Raw genomic sequence first — 24,467 nt, forward strand, 5'->3', positions numbered from 1 at the left:
AACCACAGCTGTGTTTGAAAACCTGTCTTGACACTGTTGTGGTTAATTACAAGAGGTTTGGAAATTCAGTCAATGAAAATACATTCTCAAGTACAACTTGAAAGTTACTCTTTGACCTAACTGTATGACAAAAATTACACAGAAGATTTAAGTATGTTGTGTAAAGTCAGACTATCTTGCTCTCGATATGCAACTTTCTGGAAGCGTTCATATTGCCAGTACAAAGATAATATAAAAAAAGAAAAAAAAACACGTTGCTATTATTATGTTGTGCCATTAACACCACACTTTCCACAGAATAGGCACTGAGGAAATCTAATGAATGTGCCCCAAACTGAACAATCTAAAAAACCGTTTACTCACTTGAACACATTACAATTGTATTTGTTACGATGTGATTTGACTTTACTATTTTACTATGATACGATTTTACTAAGTAGATAGCATTTAAGAAGAAGGCATTATTGGAAGAACATCTTAATGACTTTTCTGCTTTTATAGTGTGGTAGAATTGATTTAAACACAATCAGTCTTGGGCAAAGCTGTGAAATAGCAAACTTTGCTTTCCCTTCTCCTGTTCCCCACTTCCTGGATACCCAGGGTTCTCAAACTGCCTCCCTGGCGACCAGAAGAATAGCAACTCATGGGTAGAAGAACCTTGTCTAAATAAGCTTGAGAATTTTTTTTCCTCTCCAAATAAATTTTTAAAATCACAATTTGATCTTAACTTTCCAGGGCACTATGAGCATTTCCTAATCTCATTTGCTATGTAGGCAACAGAGGTCATACACTCCGTACTTCTGAGCTTACCCATTCCCTCTTTCTTTTAACCCATGATGTGGATTATTTGTTAATTATAGATACTGGTCTACAGTTATCAGAAAGAAGCATTTCACAATATGACATTAGATCATAGTTTCATTTTGAGGAAAAATGTGCCCTTAAAACATGCTATATCCTGAATTGGGTTGAAGAGTCATGGGGGGGATAAACTTTTAAAAATAAAACTGGTATGGTTAGCTGCTAATAGTTCAATTCTGAAAGGTAAAATGGGTGATTGTGTATATGCCTGGCAATTAAAAATTATTACATATGTCTGTTCAGGAAGAATCGTCCTCTGCAGCTACTCCCACATTTTTTTAAACATGGTGACTGGGCGGTACCTGTGGCTCAGTGGGTAGGGCACCAGCCCCACATACCGAGGGGAGCAGGTTCAAACCCAGCCCCAGCCAAACTGCAAAATAAAAAATAGCCGGGTGTTGTGGCAGGCGCCTATAGTCCCAGCTACTCAGGAGGCTGAGATAAGAGAATCGCCTAAGCCCAAGAGCTGAAGGTTGCTGTGAGATGTGAAGCCATGGAACTCTACTCAGGGCAATAAAGTGAGACTCTGTCTCTACAAAAAAGAAAAAAAAAAAAAACATGGTGACCAGAAAGTTTAAATCCACACCTCTGTCTGTTCCTTCTCCCAGTGTGCTTTGACTAACACCACTTCATTTTCAACTTGCTGTTTAATATTAGTTTCCTGTTCTTTTAGCCACTTGCTCTTTTCCATCACAAGGGTATCTCGGTAGTTTTCTTCAATTCCGACCTGCAGTTTGCTTACATAATCTTCTCTTTCTTCCAATAGCTGTCTCTTTAAACAAAATTCAAGAAAATATCTCTGCATGATACTTACAGTCTCCAAGTTAAAAACATTTAAACTTATACTTAACTTGGATGCAAAAAACTTAAAAAATCCTCTAAGAGGCACCTACTTGGCTCTGCATCACATCATAACTATATCCAGCAAGCTTAAGAATGTGTATAAGAATAGCATTATGAAGGGAGTGCTGAGCATCTCTGCCCTGTCTGTGAAGTCACGGTCCACACTGATTACTACCTAATCCGCAGAGTTCTGTGTATGTGAGTTTTTTCTCCTTCTCTCAGTGAGCCAGGTTAACATGTGAGGAAAGTTCTGGGCTGATACAAGCTGTTAAACTTGAAATTCAGCTCCTACTTAACCCACAGCCTGACTCAACAAGTGTTTCAAAAAGCAGCACCTGTGGAACGTGAAAATATCCCCTTGGGCTTTGGTGTCACCGCTCTCATAAATGCTGTATCCAGATTAAGTTGGCTACCTAGAGCTCAACCACAGGAAAATAGCTTACATCGTATAGGGAAAGGCTACCCTGAAAGTCCCCTCACTTGCTATAGATTTTAATAAGATTCCTCCATTGTGTGCATGAAACAAACATTTGCTAAGAAAAGCAAATTGGTGAAGGATGTGAAAAAATTAACGCCTCCTAAATGTACGGGTATTTCAGTTCTGATAGGCTTATAAAGACTACTAAGGTCTTACAAAAATCTGTAATTTAAAAAAAAAAAACTAAAGGATTCCTAGAGAAAGAAGAAATAAAAATTGTAATGCTTTAAATACACTGGCCTTTTAAGTGGGGGTAGGGAGGGGCTAAGCACTAGGGGACACCAGAAGAGGGTGTTTTAGGGTGACAAAACTGCTCTGTATCCTGATAAAACTATAAATGTGTTAAAAATGTATAGGCAACTTCCCAAAGGCGGGGAGAGTCAGTTTTATGGCGCAAGAATTTTTAAAGAAAAACCTTTATCTCTAGGTTCGCTTTTGCTTTTGAAGGGCCAAATAGCAGTTTTAATTTTCTTTCTTGCACTTTTGCACACTCACATATCAAAATATTAGCCAGGAGCAGCTATTAATTTGACCTGTCATATGAGACCAAATTTCATAGTCAAATTGATTCTTTTGAAAGTATCAGAAAATATTCCTGAAAAGAATGACCACTTTCAGAGAATCACTCTTACCTTCTTGCCAATTTAGATATTTTAAGAAAGGAACCACACTAGAGATCTTCTCCCTATTGAAGTTTTTAAAACATTACTGAAGCTATGTCCTTAATTTCGAGGTAATTCAAGACCCTCTCCAACCTTTCTGCTGCCAGCACTCACTCAAACCGCTCCCTTTGGAAGTACTGTTTCCACTAGACGATATGTATGCACAGCGTGCTTTCTCATCATATTAATCTATTCAAAAATAATCAAAATATTAAACGAACTGAATTCCTCACCTGCATTTTACTATTCTAAGTTTGCAGTAGCGATAGGTTGCTTTAATATAACTTACTCCAAAATCTCTGTATAGAACATTCACTCAAGCCTTTCAAAATATTTTCTGATCTTGAGGCAGGTGGCTTTCAAATTGTGGTCTGCCACCTGGTCCAAAGTGTAAGGGACAGTCAGACCTGTGTGAGGCCGGGTGAGGCGCCACGCCAGGGAGGGAAGAAAAGAGGAGCAGTGACTGTTTACACGTGACTTTATTCCTGGATGCTCACCAAGGGCAACGTGGAAGGAGTGGGCAGAGTGAGAGAATCCACTGTAGCCCTTCCAGATTCCCTGAGAGAAGTCAGGCAGGCAGTCCCCCGTTATAAACGAGATAGGTTCTGTGGGTTTGTTCTCAAGTTGGATGTGTATGTAAGTTGGAACAGGTACATCTACCTATGACCTGAAATAGGCTCCATTCGAAAAGGTGAGCTGTGTTTAACTTGGAGGCTTGTAACCTGGGGACTGCCTGTACTAACACTAAGATCTTCCTAGCCACGCCCTCACACTATCACCTTCCCTATCATGAGACCACTGCTCAAACTCCTGCCTTTCTCCCCAGAAGTGTAAAGTGACAATTAGATACTGCAAAAGGAGTGAGCCGGTGGAAAAGGCTTCTGACAGAATACTCTGTACAGTGGTCACAGGACTACACAGCTGGTCTTGAAAAATGAAGGTATGTAGGTTTCAGACTTAAAATGACTTTGATTTACTTTTTTGCCTTCTAGAATAAATCTAGAAGAAAAAAATTCATTTTCTTCTATATATGTGCCATTTTATACTAAGGTTTTAATAATCATTTCGGTACTCACGGTATTGTGTGAGCAAGCCATATTGCTGTGACACAGCTAAAGGGGAAGAGATTCTATGAATACCTTGCCCCTTCACTTCCCCAGAACAAGTGTGTCCGTTTGGATAACAGCACCGAGGGCTGTCAAGTCAGGTGAGACAGATACAACAGAAACTTGTGTACCTTCTCCTGAGCCTGCTGCTCCTTTTCCAAGGTCTTCCTGAGAGTCGATTCTAGATTATCCTTCTCTCTGCACACTTCCAGGTAGCATTCCTGCACAGCAGCCACCTCCTTATTCATCTTATCTAAGTCAGACCTGGGACACAAAACCGGCAACTAAATTATCACCCAAATTACCAAGGCTGAGTAACAAATTTCCTCTAAATTATGGAAAAGAATGTAGTCTGCTGAAAGGGCAATCAACCCCTTTTATTCTAACCTAAGTTGCAAGTGAGTCCTCTCATAAGTCTCAATGAGCTGCTGTTTGTCCAAAGCGTGCTTCGCCAATAGACTTTCACGTATTTGGGCTTTCATGGCTTCATGGTGCTGTTGGTAAGTCCTCTCACACCTAGAAACAAAGCAAAAATCCGAGGTGATGCTGGCTTCACTACAAACACCAAAATGAATGCCTTCGCACCCCTTCCCTCTAACACAAATGATAATTAAGGTGAGATTACATCCCCTCAACCAAAAGTGGTAATAATTTATAATCTATGATCTTATCAGAATCTTCAAAATTTTTTCTTTGGATATTTTTAGAGAAAAATTAGACATATGTAAGTGAGAATGCCCTGTCCTTTGCAGATAGTAGTCGATGTTGAAGACTTTCATTTATAAAAAATTAATTGAAGTACTTGAGGGTGTGGTTCCAAAATTCTAAGTCATCTTTATTAAACGCAAATACTAGCAGTACCCGACTCACAAGTAGGTTATGTTCCAAAACTCTGTTTCCAAGTTCATGATTTCATATTTGGAAGACATATTCCCTCCCACAGATTTCTTCTTTATAAAGAATAGTTTCCCAGATTAGCCTCAGAAAACACACCAAGCTATAGTATTTCAGTGAACTACAGTTTCGATGATGATATAGAACCCGACCTTTTACAGAACATTGTCTCTGTGGGAAATGTGTTCCAAATTCTAACTTGAAAAGCCAGGGACTGTCTCAGCCAATCCAAGATCTCAACAGGGATCTCTCTCGACCGTACCTGTCCACAGCTTCTTTTTTATCACGGTCAAAATCCTGTACCATTTGTCTCATTTGATTACATAAGTCTTGATTTGTATTTCTCAGTTTTTCTTCAGTTTCTTTAAGTTCCTAGACACAAAAGAATAACATCTTTAGATGAAATTAACATCATTTTCATTGATTGGTCTTGTCTTACTTTTTAACATCCTCTGTGCTGGATCTCTGTCCTATAGCATTATTTGATATAATGCCATTTTCACTAGTCTACAAAAGAAAAAGTCCCTTCATGTTTTGAAACAGCATAGATTCATTTCTTTTACAAGTAGCTTTTTTGGACAGGAGTAAGAGTTCGAATTTTGTATTTACTTTGAAGTGAATAAAATTAATATACTTAACCAGAGAAATGCTGGCTAAGTAGTACCTTAAAATAAATTTCAGTATTCAATCATCTTCAGCCACCATCTAAATAAGCAAGGTTTTACTTGTTGGTCAAGGGCTGGCTAAGGAAGAAAGAACACCTCTATTAGCTATGCTGCTGCAGAGAAAGGGAAGTAGAATTATACTAACCTACCTGCAGAAGAAGCTACTACCCAGTAATCACTAGTAAAGGAAAATAAATGGAACTCATAATCACCCATCAATATACTTACCTACTAGTATGCTTTTGAAAAGTCTATTATACCCTTTGTATTTAACGAGTCCATGAAAATTTTCATTAAAATATGGAAAATACTTCTAATCACCTGATTTTGTTGCTGCAAAACCTGAATTTCATTTTTAAGCTGCAGTATGTCTGCAATCATGTGTGAAGTTGAAGAGTCAGGCAGTAGCTGATTAGTTGGTTGTTCTGAGGTCTCTGTTTTAGTCTGCATGTTAAAGAGAAGTCAAAAGTTTTTCAGGATTTTAAAAAATTCCAAATATTCGTTTTGAAATAATTCCACAGTTTAAAACAGTGGAAACACAGTACAGATAATTTCCATATACCACTTACTAATCTTCCCCAATACAGCCATAGTACAATTGTAAAAACCAGTAAATTAAAATGGAAGCAAGACTATCAGCTAATCTTCAGACCTTATACAATGTCTCCAATTTTCCTCTGATGACCTTTGCTTAGGTCCAAGATGGTCACTCCACATGGGTTTTCTTTGTCACGTCTCATTAGTTCCTCCAATCTAGGACAGTTCTCCAGTCTGTCTTTCAAACCCATGACATCTTCTAAGAGAACTATACTAACTACTTATTTTGTAGGATGTCGTCTCTCAATTGAGGTTTTTCTGATGCTGCTCCTTTATTAAATTAGGTTTATAAATCTTTGGTGTGAATGCCAAGACGTGACAGTGTGTTCTCTGCAGAAAACACATGATGTAGCGTGTCTTGTCACTGATCATAATCAACTGATGAAGGGAGTAAAGACCAGGCGTCACCACTGGAAACTAACTGTTCTTTTTCGTCTAATTAAAGATAGGTATCTTATGAGCAGATACTTTGAGACAATGCAAACATCCTAATTTTCTAATCATATGTTCACCCACTAAATTTGCATTTATGCTAAGTATGTTTGTATTCATTTATACCATCATTAACTCATAGGTACATATTTTATTGCATAAGCATAATTTTTAAGTCTCATGATAGAATTACATTTGATGGGAAAAGAATATCTAACAATTGCTTTCATTTGCATTTCTGATGTCACCAAAGTGAAACTTCTTACATACTTTTATTGTTCATTTTTTTTTCATCTTCTGAGATTTGTCTGTTTATATAACTTTGAACATTTTCCTCTTACCATCTGAGAGTTTTCCTTACCTATTTTTGTAAGTTCTTTTTTCATTGGCTGAAACAAAAATTTTTATAACATCTTTAACTTGTTGGTTTATGTATATACCTGGACTCAGAGCTACCTTCTGCAATGTTTAAAAAATATCCCATAGCAAGATTCATTCTGCTAGTTTGGGGGAAAAAAGGTACGTTTATATCATTCTCGTGTAGGGTGACAAAACACTAATGCTTTGGGTCAGTCTTCCCATTTGGTGTAGAGCAGTGGAGCCTTCACCTCCTTCACGGGGGAAACAGCTCCAGTTGTTGACTTTTTCCTGTTCACTTACCACCTTTTGCCAGAAGCCATTCCTACTAACAAGTTCAGAAGAGAGAAGAGCTAACGAATCATACTCTGTTAGCTTCTCTCTCGTTGAGGGGAGCACTAATGAGACTTTTAAGGATTTTATTGGCTCCACAGAATGGCTTTCATTCTCTTACACTTGGCCTCCATTTTTTAAAGTTTATGACATTCATTTGTGGCAGATGAGCTTCTTATCATGGCCTGATTTTATACTCAGTTTTGATACATGATCACAGGCACACAAGGGACTCTGTACCTGTCAGCAAAGTATCATTACAAAGATCTTTAAAAAGAGGCCAGGCGCGGTGGCTCACGCCTGTAATCCTAGCTCTCCAGGAGGCTGAGACAAGTGGATTACACAAGCTCACAAATAGGAGACCAGCCTGAGCAAGACCAAGACCCCCATCTCTAAAAATAGCCAGGTGTTGTGTGTGCCTGTGGTCCCAGCTACTAGGGAGACTGAGGCAAGAGAACCATTTCAGCCCAAGAGTTTGAGGTTGCTGTGAGCAATGATGCCACAGCGCTCTACCAAGGGTGACAAAGCAGGACTCTGTCTCAAAAACAACAACAACAAACAGAAACAAGAAACTTAATACACAAGCCTCTCATAGTATCTTCCTAATCTCTCTATCTAGAAAGATTCTAGCTAGAAACTTTCTGAGTTGGCTATTGAACATAGCCTATCAATTGTCTTTAGAATCAGAGTATAGCCTTCACCAGAACTTGTGGTAATGATCTTTACTATATATCAGACACAAAAAGGCCTCTGAGTTTTATTTACTATATTCACAAAAATTTCAGTGTATATGTGAGCCTTCGACTGCTAGTAAGTCAGTTGGATAGTCCTAAGGCTTTTACCACATTCTACCTTAATGGCCCCATTGGTCAAATGGAATAAATGGCATAATATTTGATCTACTACCAGTCACTATCAATCGGTGCTATATATGGGCAATCTACTAAGTTTTATCACATTATCCTGGAAATGTCATAAAGCAGCATATTTTGGTTTTGTACAGAGCCAATTTATAACGGTAAGATAAAATTCTTGAGCAAGAATACAGCTTTAAATAAATCACTGCTATGAATAGTCATATGACATGAAAGACAAAAACTGTAACTCTCTATAATAATTTTAAATTATTCTATATAAGATAGAACAAAAAATATATAAAACAAAGCATATAAAGCAATAATTAGATCAGTAAATCCAAAATGGTCATAAAAGAACATGCCAAATCAACTACATAGTAAATATTTTTGCTGGTCTTCTTAATACTTGGAAAATATACTTAGAAATGCTTAGAGGAGAATTTTGATGGCCCAGGTCTCTTTAAAAAGATGCCCAGGAAGTTTAAACTAATGTGTTTTTCTTAGAAGATTTCCCTGTAGTAAGCAGAGAAGCTTAGGACCATTTCATTAATCTCACGATTTGATGACAGCTGTGATCATTCTTTGTAAAAATAGATATTAAGACAGCTACATCTTTCTGGCTTCATTAAAGGTTTCGGAAAGGTTGAGCTTGTGAAATATAGATTTCTATTCACATGCTCTGCTCTCTAGTTATACCAGATGATTTGTTAAATCCTTTTATGTATGCACTTCTGTTCAATGCTAAAATGTGCTTCCCCCCTTCTCTCCTAGATTAGTCAGGAGAGACATCCACTGTCTCCTCCTTAACGACTTCACTAAGGCCACCTTATGTCGTACCCTCACACTCAAGCCTAGTTACTCATTCCTTCTCATAGTACTTTATCCAACAACTATCATCTTACTACACAAAGCTATAGAAGCCCATTTCCTTACAGATCTGTATTGCTAAATATGGTGCCCATTAACCACTTACAGTCATGGAGGCTTGAACTGTGGCTAGTCCAAACTCAATGTACTACGAGTATAAAATACATGCCAAATTTCAAAAACCTTGTACACACAAAAAATGTAATCCATCTCATTAATAACTTTCATACTCATTACATATTGAGTTGATGATATTTTGTATATATTGGGCTAAATACATTATTTACATTCATTTCACTTATTACTTTCACTTTAACAGGGCTGATAGAAAACATTAGATTATTATGCGGCTCCATTATATTTCTTTTGGATAGTGCTATTCTAAATTCTTAAGAAAGAGTCTCTTAAGAAAAAAGCCATTATTTCCTTCATCATGGAAACCTAGAAAACCTTACAGTGTGGCTTTTTTTTTTTTTTTTTTTTTTTTACTGTTGCCCTCAGTAGAGTGCCATGACATCACAGCTCACAGCAACCTCTAACTCTTGGGCTTAAGCAATTCTCTTACCGCAGTTTCCCAAGTAGCTGGGACCACAGACGCCTGCTGCAATACTCAGCTATTTTTGTTGTTGTTGTTGTAGTTGCCATTGTTGTTTGGCAGGCCCAGGCCAGGTTCAAACCTGCCAGCTCCAGTGTATATGGCTGGTACCGTAGCCATTGAACTACAGGCACCGAGCCCACAGAGTGGCTTTTGAGAAAAAATAAAAAAGCTTCCCTGAATGATTTGCTCTTTCTCCATGTTCCTCCAACCATGCTTTCTAACTTCACAGGCGAAATAGAAAGAGGTGAGAAGTACAAGGCAGAGGCAAAGCCTGAAGGTGTTTATGGACTAATTAGATGACTATGAACTTGAGCATTACAGAAACAACAAAAATGCTTGTTAGTTAAGTTCCTACCTCTCTCTTCCCCACCTAGGAAGGGGATTGACATGGGCATGTGTATTATTAACCCTACAAATATTTACTGAGCAAATATGCATGGAATTATCAAGATGATATTCCCAAGAAATTCCTACATCGTAAGTTGAAGCAGAACAGACATCAGTAGGAAAAACTGAAGTAACACTTCAAGACAAATCAGAGTTTTGATATAGACTACTGAGAAACTGCCAGGACCAAAGAGTACCTTGACAAAAAGAGTATTAAAAAATTAATTAGCTCTCTCTGGTGAAATAATTGAAAAGGAAAAGGAAAAGGCTAAAAAAACCAACACCATTAGAAAGGGCATCTGTATAGCAAATGTCAATAGTAAATTCAATATAGAACAAAGTGCTAAGATACCTGAGCTAAGTTCAGACTCAGAATCAGGATCCTGTTCTTCTGAATCTTAGCCTACTCTCATTAAAATGCTTTAACTAATCAACTCTAATCTCCTAATACTAATTGAGACACGAGCTCCCATTCCCACCCTTTTAAAGAAATGTATTACAACAATTACAGCAGGTTGATTTAAAGATGCTAAATGTGCTGGGGTTGCGGTGGCTCTTTTTCATTTGTTACTACCATTAAAATCAGTGTTCTGCTCATCAGACATAGTTAACTTAGGAGAGGAAACCAGGCTGGGCAGAATTTTAATAGTAAAAACACACTGTTATTGATATTTCGGAAAAGTAAGTTAGTCACAGTTAAAATTCTGTAATGATTAGCACAGCAGAACATCTTACAAACTTTGCTTTAATAGAACTATTTTAATAAACACAACTCCCAGTTTAAAGAATCAAGAGATAAAACAGCACTAAAATAGGAAGTAAACAACGATTTCCATCCAGGAGGAAGAAGAGTAAATTACTTAACATTCATTCTCCCCTTTCCCTTTCCTTTTCTTAGTTACTAGGCCTTTTATGTGTCACTTTCAACAGGGAGTAGAGATGGGTGAGGGTTTACGAAGTGCAGCAGAGTGAAAAGGGCAGCTGATAAAGGAGGGCAGCCCTAAAGACCTCTGTGATAACACAGTCTTCAGAAAATAACCTGGACCTATTTTATTATTCATGTATTTCAGTTTCCATTTGCCTGACATTGACTCTGTAACCTCAAAAGTGTCACTAACTTCACCGGTTTCATTTCCCTCACCTGTCAAGTGAGAAGACGAAGTAAAGCACATCGAGGTGGGTTCAATGCCTGACATAACCTCAATCTGTGCTTCTCCTATCTGTATGTCCATGAAATTAATATTCCTTATGCAGAAGGTCTTTCACTATAAAAACCTGGGCCAGGGAAATCTCACAGAGAAAATGCTGAAGCAATTCAATACGGTAGACTTATTTTAACCCAATTTTAGAGCACTGTTGGTACAAGCCAATCTTGAGGAAATACAATTACCTTGTTAAATAGAATACATACTTGTATTTGTGGTAAAGGAATTTTAACTACTTAGCATCTCATTTAATAGCTGTAAAATAGTACTCTTCCTGGCAAGAGTAACCAGAAAATACACATGTGCTCTTTAACTTACAGTGGAGTTATGTACTGATACAACCATCCTAAATTCAAAATATCAAACACTGAAAATGCATTTAATACATCAACTTACCAAACATCACAGCTTAGCCTAGTCTACCTTAAACATGCTTGGAACACTTAAACGTTAGGCTACAGTTTGGCAAAACACCTAACACAAAGCCTGTTATAATAAAGTGCTAAATTTATCTCATGGAATTCATTGAACACTATACTGAAAGGGAAACACAGAATGGTTGTATGAGTTCAGAATGGTTACAGAAGTACAGTTTCTACTGAAGATGTGTCACTGTAAAGTTGAAAGAAACATCGGAAGACAGAGACTGGCAGTATACAGCACTTCCTTATTTAAACTTTTCTTCCGGCTGGGGGTGCTGGCTCACGCCTGCAATCCTAGCACTCTAGGAGGCCAAGACTGGTGGATCACCAAGACTCAGGAGTTCAAGGCCAGCCTGAGTAAAGTGAGACCCTTTCTCTACTAAAAATAGAAAAACCAGCTAGGCCGGGTGTTGTGGTGGGCACTGATAGTCCCAGCTACTTGGGAGGCTGAGACAAGAGGATCACTTGAGCCCAAGAGTGTGAGGTTGCTATGAGCTATGATGTCAGGGCACTCTACCCAGGGGGACCAAGTGAGACCCTGCCTCAACAATAAATAAATAAATTTTACTTCTAAAAATGTCACCCAGACCCCTGAAGGCCACAGGCTTATTAAATATAAAATATGTAAAAATTTTCTTTATTATGCCTTTTAAAAACGGCTTTTTGGCTCAACAAACCTCAACCTCCGTGCTTTTTTCATCCTTCTTCCCTTGCTGGAGATCTTCAATTTTCTTACGACAGTCTTTGAGATCATTTTGCAACTGAGACACCAGGTGACGCTTTATTGAGTTGCTACTCAGCAAACGCTGCATTTCTGTTTTCAACTTCAGAATGAACTCATCATTTGAAAGCTCTTGATTCGGGTCTTCTGGCTGAACAATGCTAATAGAGAAATTATGATTTTTAAGATTAAATAAACTAACAAATCGAGCATGGTTATTCTTTAAAAAGACTAACTGTAGTGGTGACTATATTTTGTCACTATAAAATTACATACTGGTCTTTGTTATATAAGATATTACCTTTACCATGTCCTCTTGTGTAGAAACAAATGGATTCACAGGAAGACCATTCTCAAGCTTAGTCCCGCTAAACTCCCCGAACAGAGTTTAGATCTGTGAACACGGCTATGACTTACATTTGTGTTGGTAAACTGCGTGTTGCATACACACAGCCTTTATGACTTTCGGAGAAACTATAGGAATAGTAAGTACTAGTCATCCTAACCAGTAATTTCTGTTATTTCTTTCAACTACTAAAACGCAAGGCTTGGCATCTATATTAGCCACATACAACAGAGCTGGCGGGTTTGAATCCAGCCCAGGTCCGCTAAACAACAATGACAACTACAACCAAAAAACAGTCAGGCACTGTGGCGGGTGCCTGTAATCCCAGCTAATTGGGAGGCTGAGGCAAAAGAATCGCTTAAGCCCAAGAGTTAGAGGTTGCTGTGAGCTGTGGTGCCACGCACTCTACCCAGAATGATAGCTTGAGGCTCTGTCTCAAAAAAAGACAAACAAACAACAAAGAAAAAACTACTAAAACACAAGTCTAGGTGAATTTCTGAGCAACTGGAAAAACACAAAGCCATGCTAACATAAACTCAATTTTCGTAAGTTTAAAGATTAAGATGAAATTTTCTGCTCCTTGCCATGATTTGACAAGGACTAGATACAGCTTCCTCTTTAGAAAACCAGAAAACTGGCTCGGTGCCTGTAGTTCAGCAGCTAAAGCACCAGCCACATATACTGAGGCTGGCAGGTTCAAACCTGGCCCATGCCTGCCAAACAATAACAACTACAAAAACAACAACAAAAATAGCCGGGCATTGTAGAAGGTGCCTGTAGTCCCAGCTACTTGGGAGGCTGAAGCAAGAGAATCACTTAAGCCCAGGAGTTGGAGGTTGCTGTGAGCTGTAACACCAGGGCGCTCTACCCAGGGCGACATAATGAGACTCTGTCTCAAAATAAATAAACAAATAAAATATAAAAACAGAAAACCACATAAAACAGATGAAAGAATAGAAACAACAGTTTTCAATCATTAGACAAGAAGCAGCACAGGACAGTGATTCCTGAGAAAAGGAAAGCAAACATGGTGAGCCCCATACTGCCCAGCTTTCTGGACAATAAAATACAAGAAAGTCTAGCATTCAAAACATAAAATGCAAAATGGCCAGCGTTCAGTTAAAACCTACCAGGCACGCAAAGGGCAGGAAAGAAAATATGAACCACAACCAGGAAAAAAAATAATTAATCAGTAGAAACTAACTAACTCTATTGTCTAACAGAGTTAAATATAATCTATGTGTTCTGGAAGGTTCAGGACAATGCGAACACGTGTAAAGAAATGAAAGGTATAAAATGGGACCTATAGAAAAAAAACTACAATAACGGAAATGAACACTATACTGGACAGGATTAACAGCATATTTAACACTGTAAACGATAAGTGACCATAAAGACGTAGCAATAAAATTCTACAACAAACATGAAGATTGTAAACCTAGGAATAAATTTAACAAGAGAAGCATGTGACTTGTATACCAAAACTAAATACCGATGAAAGAACTTTTAAAAGATCTAAATAAATGAAAAAATATTCCATGTTTGGGGATCAAAAGATAGTATCGTTACAATGGCAATACTCTCCAAATTGATCTACAAATTCAATGCAACATCTTTCTGAATCCCACTAGTTCTTTTGCAGAAATTAATGAACTGATCCTAAATTCACATGGAAACGCAAGAGATCCAGAAAGGTGAAACTACTCTTGAAAAAGAACAAAGTTGGAAGACTCATATTTCCTAGTATCAAAATTTATACAGCTACAGCAATTGAGACAGTATGTTACTGCCATGGGACAGACAAAGACAGAGGAAAAAAATGTATATTATTTTAAGACATGAAAAAACGTATTAAATTTATAATTCTCAAGTCATGTTTGAATTCTACAATTACAAGAGGTGCTCCATGTGACTTTTATTCATCTTTTCTTATTGATATTATCGAGCATTACAAATTTAATACAGTTTTCTTTCCTTTCTTATAATGTGTCATATACATTTTTGAGCACCCTCTGTAGACCAAGGAAACATAATTGAGAGTTCAGAAATAAACCTTCACATTCATAGCCAATTGATTTTCAACAAGGGTGGCAAAACAATTTAATGGAAGGAATCTTTTCAACAAACAGTACTGGGACAATTGGAAACTGAACAGCCTCATGTAAAAGGAGGACGTTACACCCCTATCTCATACCACATGCAAAAGTTAACTCAGAATGAATCCTAACCCTAATGTAAGAGATAAAACTCTTAGAAGAAAATTTAGGTATAAATCTTCAGGACCCTGGGTTATGGAATGGTTTCTTATATATGATAATAAAATCAGAAGCAACAAAAGAAAAAAATAAAGTGGGCTTTATAAAATTAAAGACATTTCTGCTTCAAAGGATGCTATCAAAAAAGTTTTAAAAAAACCACACAAAATAGAAAAAAATATTCGTTAATCTGACAAGGGACTTGACAGTAAAAAGACAACCCAATTTTAAAAGAGGCAACATTTAAATACACATTTCTCCAAAGAAGGTACACAAAAGGCCAATATACACATGGAAAGATAACCAAATCAAAACCATAAGTAGATACCATTTCACATCTGCTAGGAGAGGTATATTCTTTAAATGAAAAATGACAAGGTATTGGTAAGGATATGGAGAAATTGTAACTCTCATACAATGATGGGGAGAATGTAAAATGGTGAAGACATTTGGGAAAATAGTTTAATGTTTCCTCAAAATTCTATGCATGGGGCGGCGCCTGTGGCTCAAAGGAGTATGGCGCCAGCCCCATATGCTGGATGTGGTGGGTTCAAACCCAGCTCCAGCCAAAAAATGCAAAAAAAATTCTATGCATGCGTGTGTGCATGTATGTGAATATATATGTATTTACATATATATAAAAAAATCTAAGATAAATTAAACCCTATGTCCACGTGTATATGTTCATATTATAGCATTATTCATAATGGCCAAAAAGTAGAAAGGGAACAAATAAATGTCTATCAGCTGGTGACTGGATAGACCAAATGTGGTATATCCATTCAAAGGAATGTTATTTGGCTATAAAGTGGAATGAAGTACTGATACATTCTACACATGGATGAACCTTGGAAACGTTATGCTGAGTGAAAGAAGCAATCACAGAAGACCATGTGTTATATGATTCTGTTTACATGAAAATGCATAGAGCAGGCAAATTCAGAGACAGAAAGCAGACTAGTGGCTGCCTGGAGCTGTGGAGGCAGGAAGAGGTGATGCGGAATGACTAGGAACAGAAATGGGGTTTTGGGGGGGATGCTGAATGCTCTAAAATTAGGTTGTAGTGATGGTCGCACAGCTCTGTGACTATACCAAAAACCACTGAACCGTACACTTTAAATGCATGTCATATGGTATGTGAAATATATATTAATAAAGCTGCAAAAAAAAATAAAAGAATGCTCAATGAATGAGTTCCCTGTACATGAAGGTGAACCTACTGATCTGGAGTGTACAGGTAAATGAATATTAAAAGGATAAAGAAATACCCGAAAATGATTGCCCTGACAGTTAAGATCAGGCACTTTCAAACTACAGCCCACCAAGGACATTTATCTGGTTTGCCAGGTGTTTTTGCCGCCACTGCCTGTCCTGCTTAGCAGCTGACTGGTCCCAGGGCCCACAGTCTGGCCCTCCAATGGTCTGAGAGACAGTAAACTGGCTCCCTGTTTAAAAAGTTTGAGGACCCCTGGTTCAGATAGTAGAAAAATCTCAAAGTTATGACTGAAAAGAAGACTACAGGCAGCCATCGCAATGTTATTTCTTGGCCTGGGTGGTGGCCTCATGAGTACACATATTCACGTTATACTTATGTTCCATCTATTTTTCTTTGCGTGTTACATTCACAATTGTAAAACTTGAAAAGTAAAATAAAACCATAAAAAGTACTAGAAAAATATCATCTTTCAAACATAAAGAAATCATAAGGAAAGGTGACAGATCTAACTACACAGAAAAACTGACAACTCTTGATAGTGGGCAGGGCTCAGAGAAATCCTTACTGCCACATGAGGTGGGTAATAAGGTCACCTTTAGAGCTGTTGGCAACAGGGATCAAAACCCTCAAATATACGCATACCCTTCAGCAAGAAAAGTACTCTGCACCTTAAGGAATCATCAAAGATGTGAACAAAGTCCTCACTACAAGATGTTTGCAATAATAATGCCGCATTATCGTAACAAAATTTTAAACAATGTATTAGTAACTAAAACATGGTTCACTCATCTATATATTCACTAAAAATTATATATAACAATTATTTACTGACATTCAAAGACTCCAGAATATATTAACTTAAATGACATCATAAAACAGTATGTTCAATATTATCTTTTAGAATCGTACAAAACAGATAATGTGGATGTTATACACCAAAACATTATTAAGTGGTTTCTTCATGGAGGGAAGTAAGATTATGGGTGATTTCTATTTTTTTCTGTTTTCTTTTTTTAATAATTTTTCCATAATGGAGGATAAAGTTACTTTTGAAAAGATATAAGCAGTTGATAGTATGTACCCGTGATACGATGTGATGAAAACAAAATCATATCTACCTGATCTTCTTCCACAAAACCCATGAGAAAAACATAATCATTAAGTAAAACATCAGGCTCAGCACCTGTAGCGCTCAGCGCCTGTAGCACAGTGGTCACAGCACCTGCCACAGACACCAAGGGTGGTGGGTTCGAACCCTGCCTGGGCCAGCTCAACAACTGCAATGAAAGAAATAGCCAGGTGCAGGTGCCTGTAGTCCCAGCTACTTGGGAGGCTGAGGCAAGAGAATCGCCTAAGCCCAAGAGTTTGAAGTTGCTGTGAGCTGTGATGCCACGGCACTCTACTGAGGGTGACATAGTGAGACTCTGTCTCAAAAAAAAAAAAAAAAAAAAAAAAAAAAAAAAAAAAAGAAAAACTTTTTTTTTCAAAATTTTTTTCAAAATTCCAATAGAGGGGCTTCCTACAAAATACTTGACCAATATTCCTCAAAACTGTCCAGTTCAAGCTCATTAAAAATAGGGATAATCAAGAAGACTAAGGAAACATGACTCCTAAATGTAATTTGGGATCCTAGAACAGAAAAAGGACATTAGGTAAAAATTAAGGATGGACATGAGTTAATAATAATGTACCGATATTGGCTCATTAATTATAATAAATGTATTATACATACTAATGTAAGACATTATTAGTAGGGGAAATGATCCAGCATATATAGGAACTCTATATAATATAAATTTTTCTATAAATCTAAAACCATGCTAAAAAACAAAGTCTATTTAAAAAAAAAAAAAGAGATAAGGTCTGAGTTAAAATGTCTGAGTTAAAATGTTATTCAGTTTCAGAGGATTCCAAATAAAAGGTTAGAATATCATATGTATGGAAAGAGAGAGAGAAGAGAAAATGAGCAAAATATTAGGTGTTTTTTCTTAACCTTACAAAAGGAGCTCCTTGCGATACATATGTATATGTAACTTTAATATATATGATCCATATTGTGGAAATCTGTATATATAGAACTTACCCATATAAAACAACTTCTATTTCTACAGAAATAGATGATATAAATAAGAAATAGAAATTGCATAAATAAAATACATTACAATGTATCTTCCTATGCTATAAGATATTGTGAGCTAATGTTAAACAGAACGTTTGTTACTCAGTAAACAAATTATGTATCCTTAATTCCTTTTCTTACTAAAAGGTGACCACAGCACATCCTGTACTCCTAGAGGGAGCCAAGGTAGGGCACAGAGAAAGTGTTTGCTAAAATAATTTCCTCTGCTTTCCTCAAAAGAGAAAAAAAGTCAGTGGTGGTGACCAATCTTGCAAAAGGCTCCCTCCTGAGCCCAATGGAAGTTGGTTTCCCTAAATCCAAATAAACTGTAGTCCCTTATGAAGCCTGCTGAGAAGACCAAAGGGAAAAGGCATTCCACTTGTTAAATGTTTATTATTTGAGCTTAGCAGCCAACTATAATAAGGGAGAGAGGAAGCTGTCTGCAAGCTGCAAGCAGATTCAGCTACTCAAATTCCATGAATGTAAAATAGAACATTGAGGCTAAACCCTTAAAATTTACTAGGCGGTAGCTTGAGGGAGGTGGCAGTTGGTAATAAAAGCTTGGAGCCGCTAATATTTGGGTCAGTGAATTGAAAGCAGCTCAAGTCAACAAAGAACTAAAATTCTCAACACCGGGAAAATTGTTGCTTCCTTTTATTCTAAGAATCACATCCCACCAGAGGAAAGGTATAAATCTCTTCACTTCTATAGCTCTTTTAAATTTGATCTAAGAATAAGAAATATTTTTAGTTTTCCTCAGATCCAAATTATCACCTATTAAACTGCAGGTGGGTGGAATGACTGACTGACTCTAAGCACAACGTCTGTTCCCTCAGCTTGCTTTTCACTGGACGTCTTCTAGCTGAGCCCCAGCAACTAACCACCCCATGCCCTCGTTATCTCTTACTTTTCTGGATGAATGTGTCCATCATTCCTTTTGTGATAATGGCGCACTATCTCAGGTTCATTATTTATAGGAATGTGCTTTAAACTTACTATAGGATTTTAGGTATAAGTGCTAAGTAAATAGTGCAAAGTAGAATGCACTTTAGACATCATGATGAAATAAGTCTATTCGAAAAGATAAAAATATATATAATGTATTATTTTCCCAATTCCCGGGACAATTTTGGTACAAACTAAAGTAAAGTAATAATGAATTAGAGAAAATCTTGTTTTGGCATGAACTACATCTTTAATCTTTGACATAAAGAACAAGGTTTAAGGCAAAAGTTTTGACTGTCATGTAAATATGAGCAAACCAAAAACTGCCTGTCCTTAGGAGTGTTGGTTTAAAGCACCAGTTCTGTTGCTAACTGACCGTCTTCTTGAGCAAAGAAGCGCTCCAATTTTCCAACTCTAACTTGTTAACATTGGATCTGACATTTTCCACAAGGTTGAGGATCGAGAACTTTTCATGAAATACAGGTTGAATTAAAAATGGATTAATATAAAGTCTGATCCATGGTATATTTTAACCAATCATCTATTGAATAATACTAGCAATAGCTATCCTTTATCAGGGGCCTAAGATATTGGAATGTATCAGAAGAGATCCCTTATATTTGTAATCGATTTTAATCCTCATTTTAACCTCCAAGGGATATCAATCAACCCTGATTAGAAAACAGGTTATAAAGTTAGTAATAAATGACAACACTATGGTTTAAAACAGTTTGACTCTAAAGCCCATGTTCTTTCCACTAGCCTCTTGGAATTAATCTCACATTAACAGGAAATGAGGCCCTCATAGCCGTGAATTTTGTAGATGACTATAGTTTAAAAGGATATGTAAATATCCCTAAAAAATATAAAATGCACTTCCTTTTTTGCTTTAAGTAGCTCACCAAAGTGGAAGCCTTTCTTCAACATCTTGGGATCATAATTATGGACATAGATGTGGAAACTTGCTGTGACGTAGCTTGGGTATCTGGTTCTCTCCTCATTAAGGCTAAGCTGTCTTGCCTAACCGCTGACAGCTCTCCCAGCCTCCTGCCCTGCAGTCAGGAAATCAGATAACTCATGAGGTGCAAATAAATCTACTTCAATAAGGCTCTGGGATAAGAGCTTGAAAGTGGCCCCTGTGAAATACGTCATGTAATTTAGATTTGCTGTTTTCTTCTTTGCTTCCTTCTAGATTGTAGCTGTGGTCAGTAGGATAAGAGTCCCTGGAGACAGACCTCAAATAAACGGAGCCTAACTAAAATAATACCTTCTTTCACAGCATCACCTGACTACTTTAGATTTCAATGTATTAGGTCTCATCTCACAGTTCTTAAAATGCAATCACAGTATTAAATACATACCTTCTAAGACCTATCGTAGAGAAAACTCCTCAGGATATTTACATACAGTATTATATTTAGTTGTGTGATATCAAACGTTCTCACAGAACAATCATGTAGTAATGATGGCGAAGTCCATCTGAGACCATAAACCAAATGGTGGTGGCGAGGGCCAGATGCATTCGAGAAAAACTCTCCTGGGCCCAAATACAATCTCTTCTCAACACCTCATCTGTCCTCCCTCCCCACAGCCAGTAGAGGGAATGTGTACATCCTCCCCTCTGTATATCAAACACACACTGAACACACTCACGTTCAACACTGTCTCCTTCCCCCGATCGGGCACAAGGTCAACTCCCTGTGAACAGGACTGTTTCTATCTCGTCTTGTGTGCTCTATTCCCAGAGCCTTGCATAGGCCTTTCCCATGGAGCAAGTGCTTCTCAAATGTGAGTGAATGAAGTCTCATTCCGTTATCCTTTACAGGTTTAGTACTCCCTCTTCCTCCACTACCACTCTCCCCTGTCAGTTCCTAGGAGTGATGAAGGTAAAGCACTCCTCCGAGAGGCTGCTAAAGTATCAGTATTAAACAGCAGTACAAAAGACTGGGTTCCTATCTTAAAACTAAGGTCACAGTAAAGTTCCGAGACATATTTAACGCCTTTTTCTCATGTGCAGTTGATAAATGCAAGAGATATGCTTTTAACACACAGTGCTAGCGTATAAAAGTAACCTCACTTTAATATTTAAAAGAGATAAATAATCTAAGTTTTAGAGTTTGCTTTGTACATTTTAACTATATTAATCACTTTTTAACTTTCTGAAACTGATGTGTCTATTTGGGTGTTGAAGATAGTACAATATTAACACTTGAAGTTTCTGTCCCTTTCTATTTCAGACATTTATACTTCATTAAAAATTACTCAAAGTCCTGGCCCACATTCAAGAATCCCTACTCAGCTCATCATTTCATGCCTGGGTCCACCTGTTTAACACGTAACCATCAATATCATTAATGTTAATTGATAAACAATTTTCTCAGTACCTGTTAACTTTGGATTTTTTCCAGTTGCCTTTTTTGATACCTAAATCCACATAGGATTCAGAGAGTTCAACATTTAATTCTCCCTCTGAGTTGCTTGGAAGTACTCCTAGTTTTGCAGCAGATTCATAGAGAGAAATTTCATCTTTGAGTTCAGTTAGTTCTTCCTACAACACAAAATTATTAAAAATAATTTCCATTATTTTTCTGTAAGAAGAAATCAATCATTCAATGTTTCAAAATCTGTTTTGATGATCAATATAAGACAGGAAAACTTATTCAAATGCTTCATTAGTCTATGTTATATAAATAATTTTATAAAGTCCAGCATGAATCTTGAAGCAAACAGAATGAACAAATGAATAAGAACAAACACAAGGAGTTTTTCTCACACGTTCTTCTCTCACATTTTGTCCTCCATGAAAAGTGTCCCTTGAACTGAAATGCTGATGGAAACACTTTGAGGTTTATTAGAACAGATGACAAAGTGGACTGGTTTGACAAGAATGTGTTATTAGTCTGCCAATAGTAAAAAGGCAAAATACCTCTTTCTGTGGAGGTAATGCCTGGAACTCTTCTCCAGTCCTTTCTTCTCCCTCCAGGAGAGAAGGAGAAGGAGGAGGATGTGAGAGAACTGCAGTGATTAATGTTCCCCACACCTGTGGATGAAGTGACCTCTGGACACACCACAGGAGGGGCGCAGGCAGACCAGTAGGAGACGCATGGCCCTGGCTCTGCAGCTACACAGACCTGGGCGAGACTTCCCAGTTGTGTGGGCGAGGTTGTGAACACTCCCACGGGCTGGTTTGAAGATGGCCCAAAAGCCATTCTCATACAGAGAAACCCAAGATTCAGAAAGGCCTACAGAGTCTCTTCCAAGTGGCAACACTCACGTGCAAAGCCTGGTTCATGTTTTCGCTCATGGCATGTGCCTTCTGTGCTTGCTGCAGCTGGAGCTGGAGCTGGGCCACCTCTTGGACTGAGCCTGTGGAGGAGAAAAATTACAGGATACACCAAACATAAGGGCACAAAGCACCTGAGATCCACAGAAGAATGTGAATCCACTGAGGCTGCAGACACGAATTCTGCTTTACCACCACTATCACTTTAGGGGCATAAAGGTACAGACAGGGCCCACAGAACCCAGAAGGCACAGGTCTGGTTCACACATTTCCAAGACTGAGTATGGCTCCCATATGTTCTTAAGGAGTTAAAGGCATGGGCTACTGTGACCTTCTTATTAACCAAATCAGCCACACCTACAAACCATAATACTTCACAAGTTCTTTCTTTCTTCATTTTCTTTTTCTTCTTTCCTTTCTTTCTTTCCCTTTTTCCTTTTCTTCCTTTCATTATTAGAGAAGAGGCCTCACTCTGCAGCCCAGGCTGGAGTGCAGTGGCACAATCACAACTCACTGTAACCCCGAAGCCTGCACTCAAGTAATACTCCTGCCTCAGCCTCCCAAGTAGCTGGGACTACAGGCACATGCCACCACACCCAACTATTCATTTATTTTTTAGAAATGAGGTCTTGCTATGTTGCCCAGGCTGGTCTCAAATTCCTGGCCCCAAGCAATCCTTCTGTCTCAGCTTCTCACAGTGCTGGGATTACAGGATTGGGCCACTGTGCCAGTTTAATAGGAGCATAACATTCCAACTTATAGAAAGCCAAAGAAAAAATTCTTCAGAACCCATTTCTACCCTCTGATAGAGACATCTTGCTAACTTTAGCTTCTTTCTAGATGCTTTTATTTCCAACACCCCCAGCTATATGAAAAAAGTCTTCTACGGTTGTGCTTCTGAAACTTTAGTGACCTGATATTTTAAATGTACTAGGGGAATTTCCCATCTAAGAGTGATTTTATTGGGTTTCAAAAGAAAATGACCATCTAGGAAATGGTCAAGTGAAACAATGATGGCACATTATGCAGTTAAAGAAAATTGTATTTTCAAAGCCTATAAGGGTCAGGAAAAAAACTCTCCAAGCAATATGAAGTGAAAACGAAGGCTACAAAACTAAACAGGGAGGGGACCTAAACAGAATATGATCCACATTTTTCCCCCCACCAAATATATATACACAAGTCTAGGCAGTCATTGACTTTAGTACTTTCGACTACTGGATAACCCACCCTTTCACACATTGTACCAACAGTCTAAACGGTCTGTCAGTGCCAAAGTCTGACTTTCGCATATCAGTGAATGAATGAATAACCACTGACCTGTTTTCACAGTGTGAGCTACTGATCCTGTGAGCAAACAGGATGGCTTTTCTGCATGGCAGAGTTTACACAAACATTTGAATACTTCCTTGCCTTTTAGTCTAATAACATTTTATAAAACATTGTAAGAAATAAAACTACTGCTGAAACTAAAAAGATAAGAAGCACATGTCTTAAACTTAGACGGACTACGCTATCGTCCATTATTTCATTTCCAAGAAACACGGCCGACAGTATCCTTTCTGATTCACCTTGCTCAGCTTTGTTGCGGGGAGGGCTTCATTTTCTTCTGCCTGTGCGAATTTTACATTTCTGGATTTTTGTGGATCTCAAAAGTTTGGTAATGACCCACGTAGCATAGAGATCAGACAGAAATTTTAAGCTTAACAAAAATGTAATTATCTGATCTCCACTGACCAGGTATGTGGCTATGCCATTGTGAGAGGAAAAAAATTAAAGAAGTTATACAAAAGGATAGAATGACGTGATCAAATATTGGGTCTAAAAAACCAAAATATAATGGGATTTTACAATCATCTTTAGCTTTCAGGTATAAAAGTTATAACTTTGGTAGAACCTCCATAAATGACCACCTCCCTCTACTGATCACCTCCTTAGTCGACCTAATTTTCATAGACCAGACACGCACCACTAGGCCTGGTTCTTCACGTTGACCACGTCTGTATGTTGACCAGCTT

The 24,467-nt window shown here is 37.8% G+C and overlaps 1 protein-coding gene across 1 annotated transcript in view; it reads right to left on the reverse strand.

Moving 5' to 3' along the window:
- Nucleotides 1-24,467, reverse strand: part of CEP152 (centrosomal protein 152) — an 80,479-nt gene that overhangs the window by 25,104 nt on the left and 30,908 nt on the right. Inside the window, exons 11-17 of the mRNA XM_023510156.1 lie at nucleotides 22,441-22,532; nucleotides 21,551-21,714; nucleotides 12,242-12,446; nucleotides 5,831-5,953; nucleotides 5,107-5,216; nucleotides 4,338-4,466; nucleotides 4,082-4,214 (exon numbers count right to left, since the gene is read on the reverse strand). Of these exons, the coding sequence (XP_023365924.1) occupies nucleotides 4,082-4,214; nucleotides 4,338-4,466; nucleotides 5,107-5,216; nucleotides 5,831-5,953; nucleotides 12,242-12,446; nucleotides 21,551-21,714; nucleotides 22,441-22,532 (956 nt within the window). The remainder of the gene's footprint in view (nucleotides 1-4,081; nucleotides 4,215-4,337; nucleotides 4,467-5,106; nucleotides 5,217-5,830; nucleotides 5,954-12,241; nucleotides 12,447-21,550; nucleotides 21,715-22,440; nucleotides 22,533-24,467) is intronic.

This window comes from Otolemur garnettii, unplaced genomic scaffold (genome assembly GCF_000181295.1).
Source record: "Otolemur garnettii isolate 467f Iridium unplaced genomic scaffold, OtoGar3 scaffold00011, whole genome shotgun sequence".
Taxonomy (NCBI): domain Eukaryota; kingdom Metazoa; phylum Chordata; class Mammalia; order Primates; family Galagidae; genus Otolemur; species Otolemur garnettii.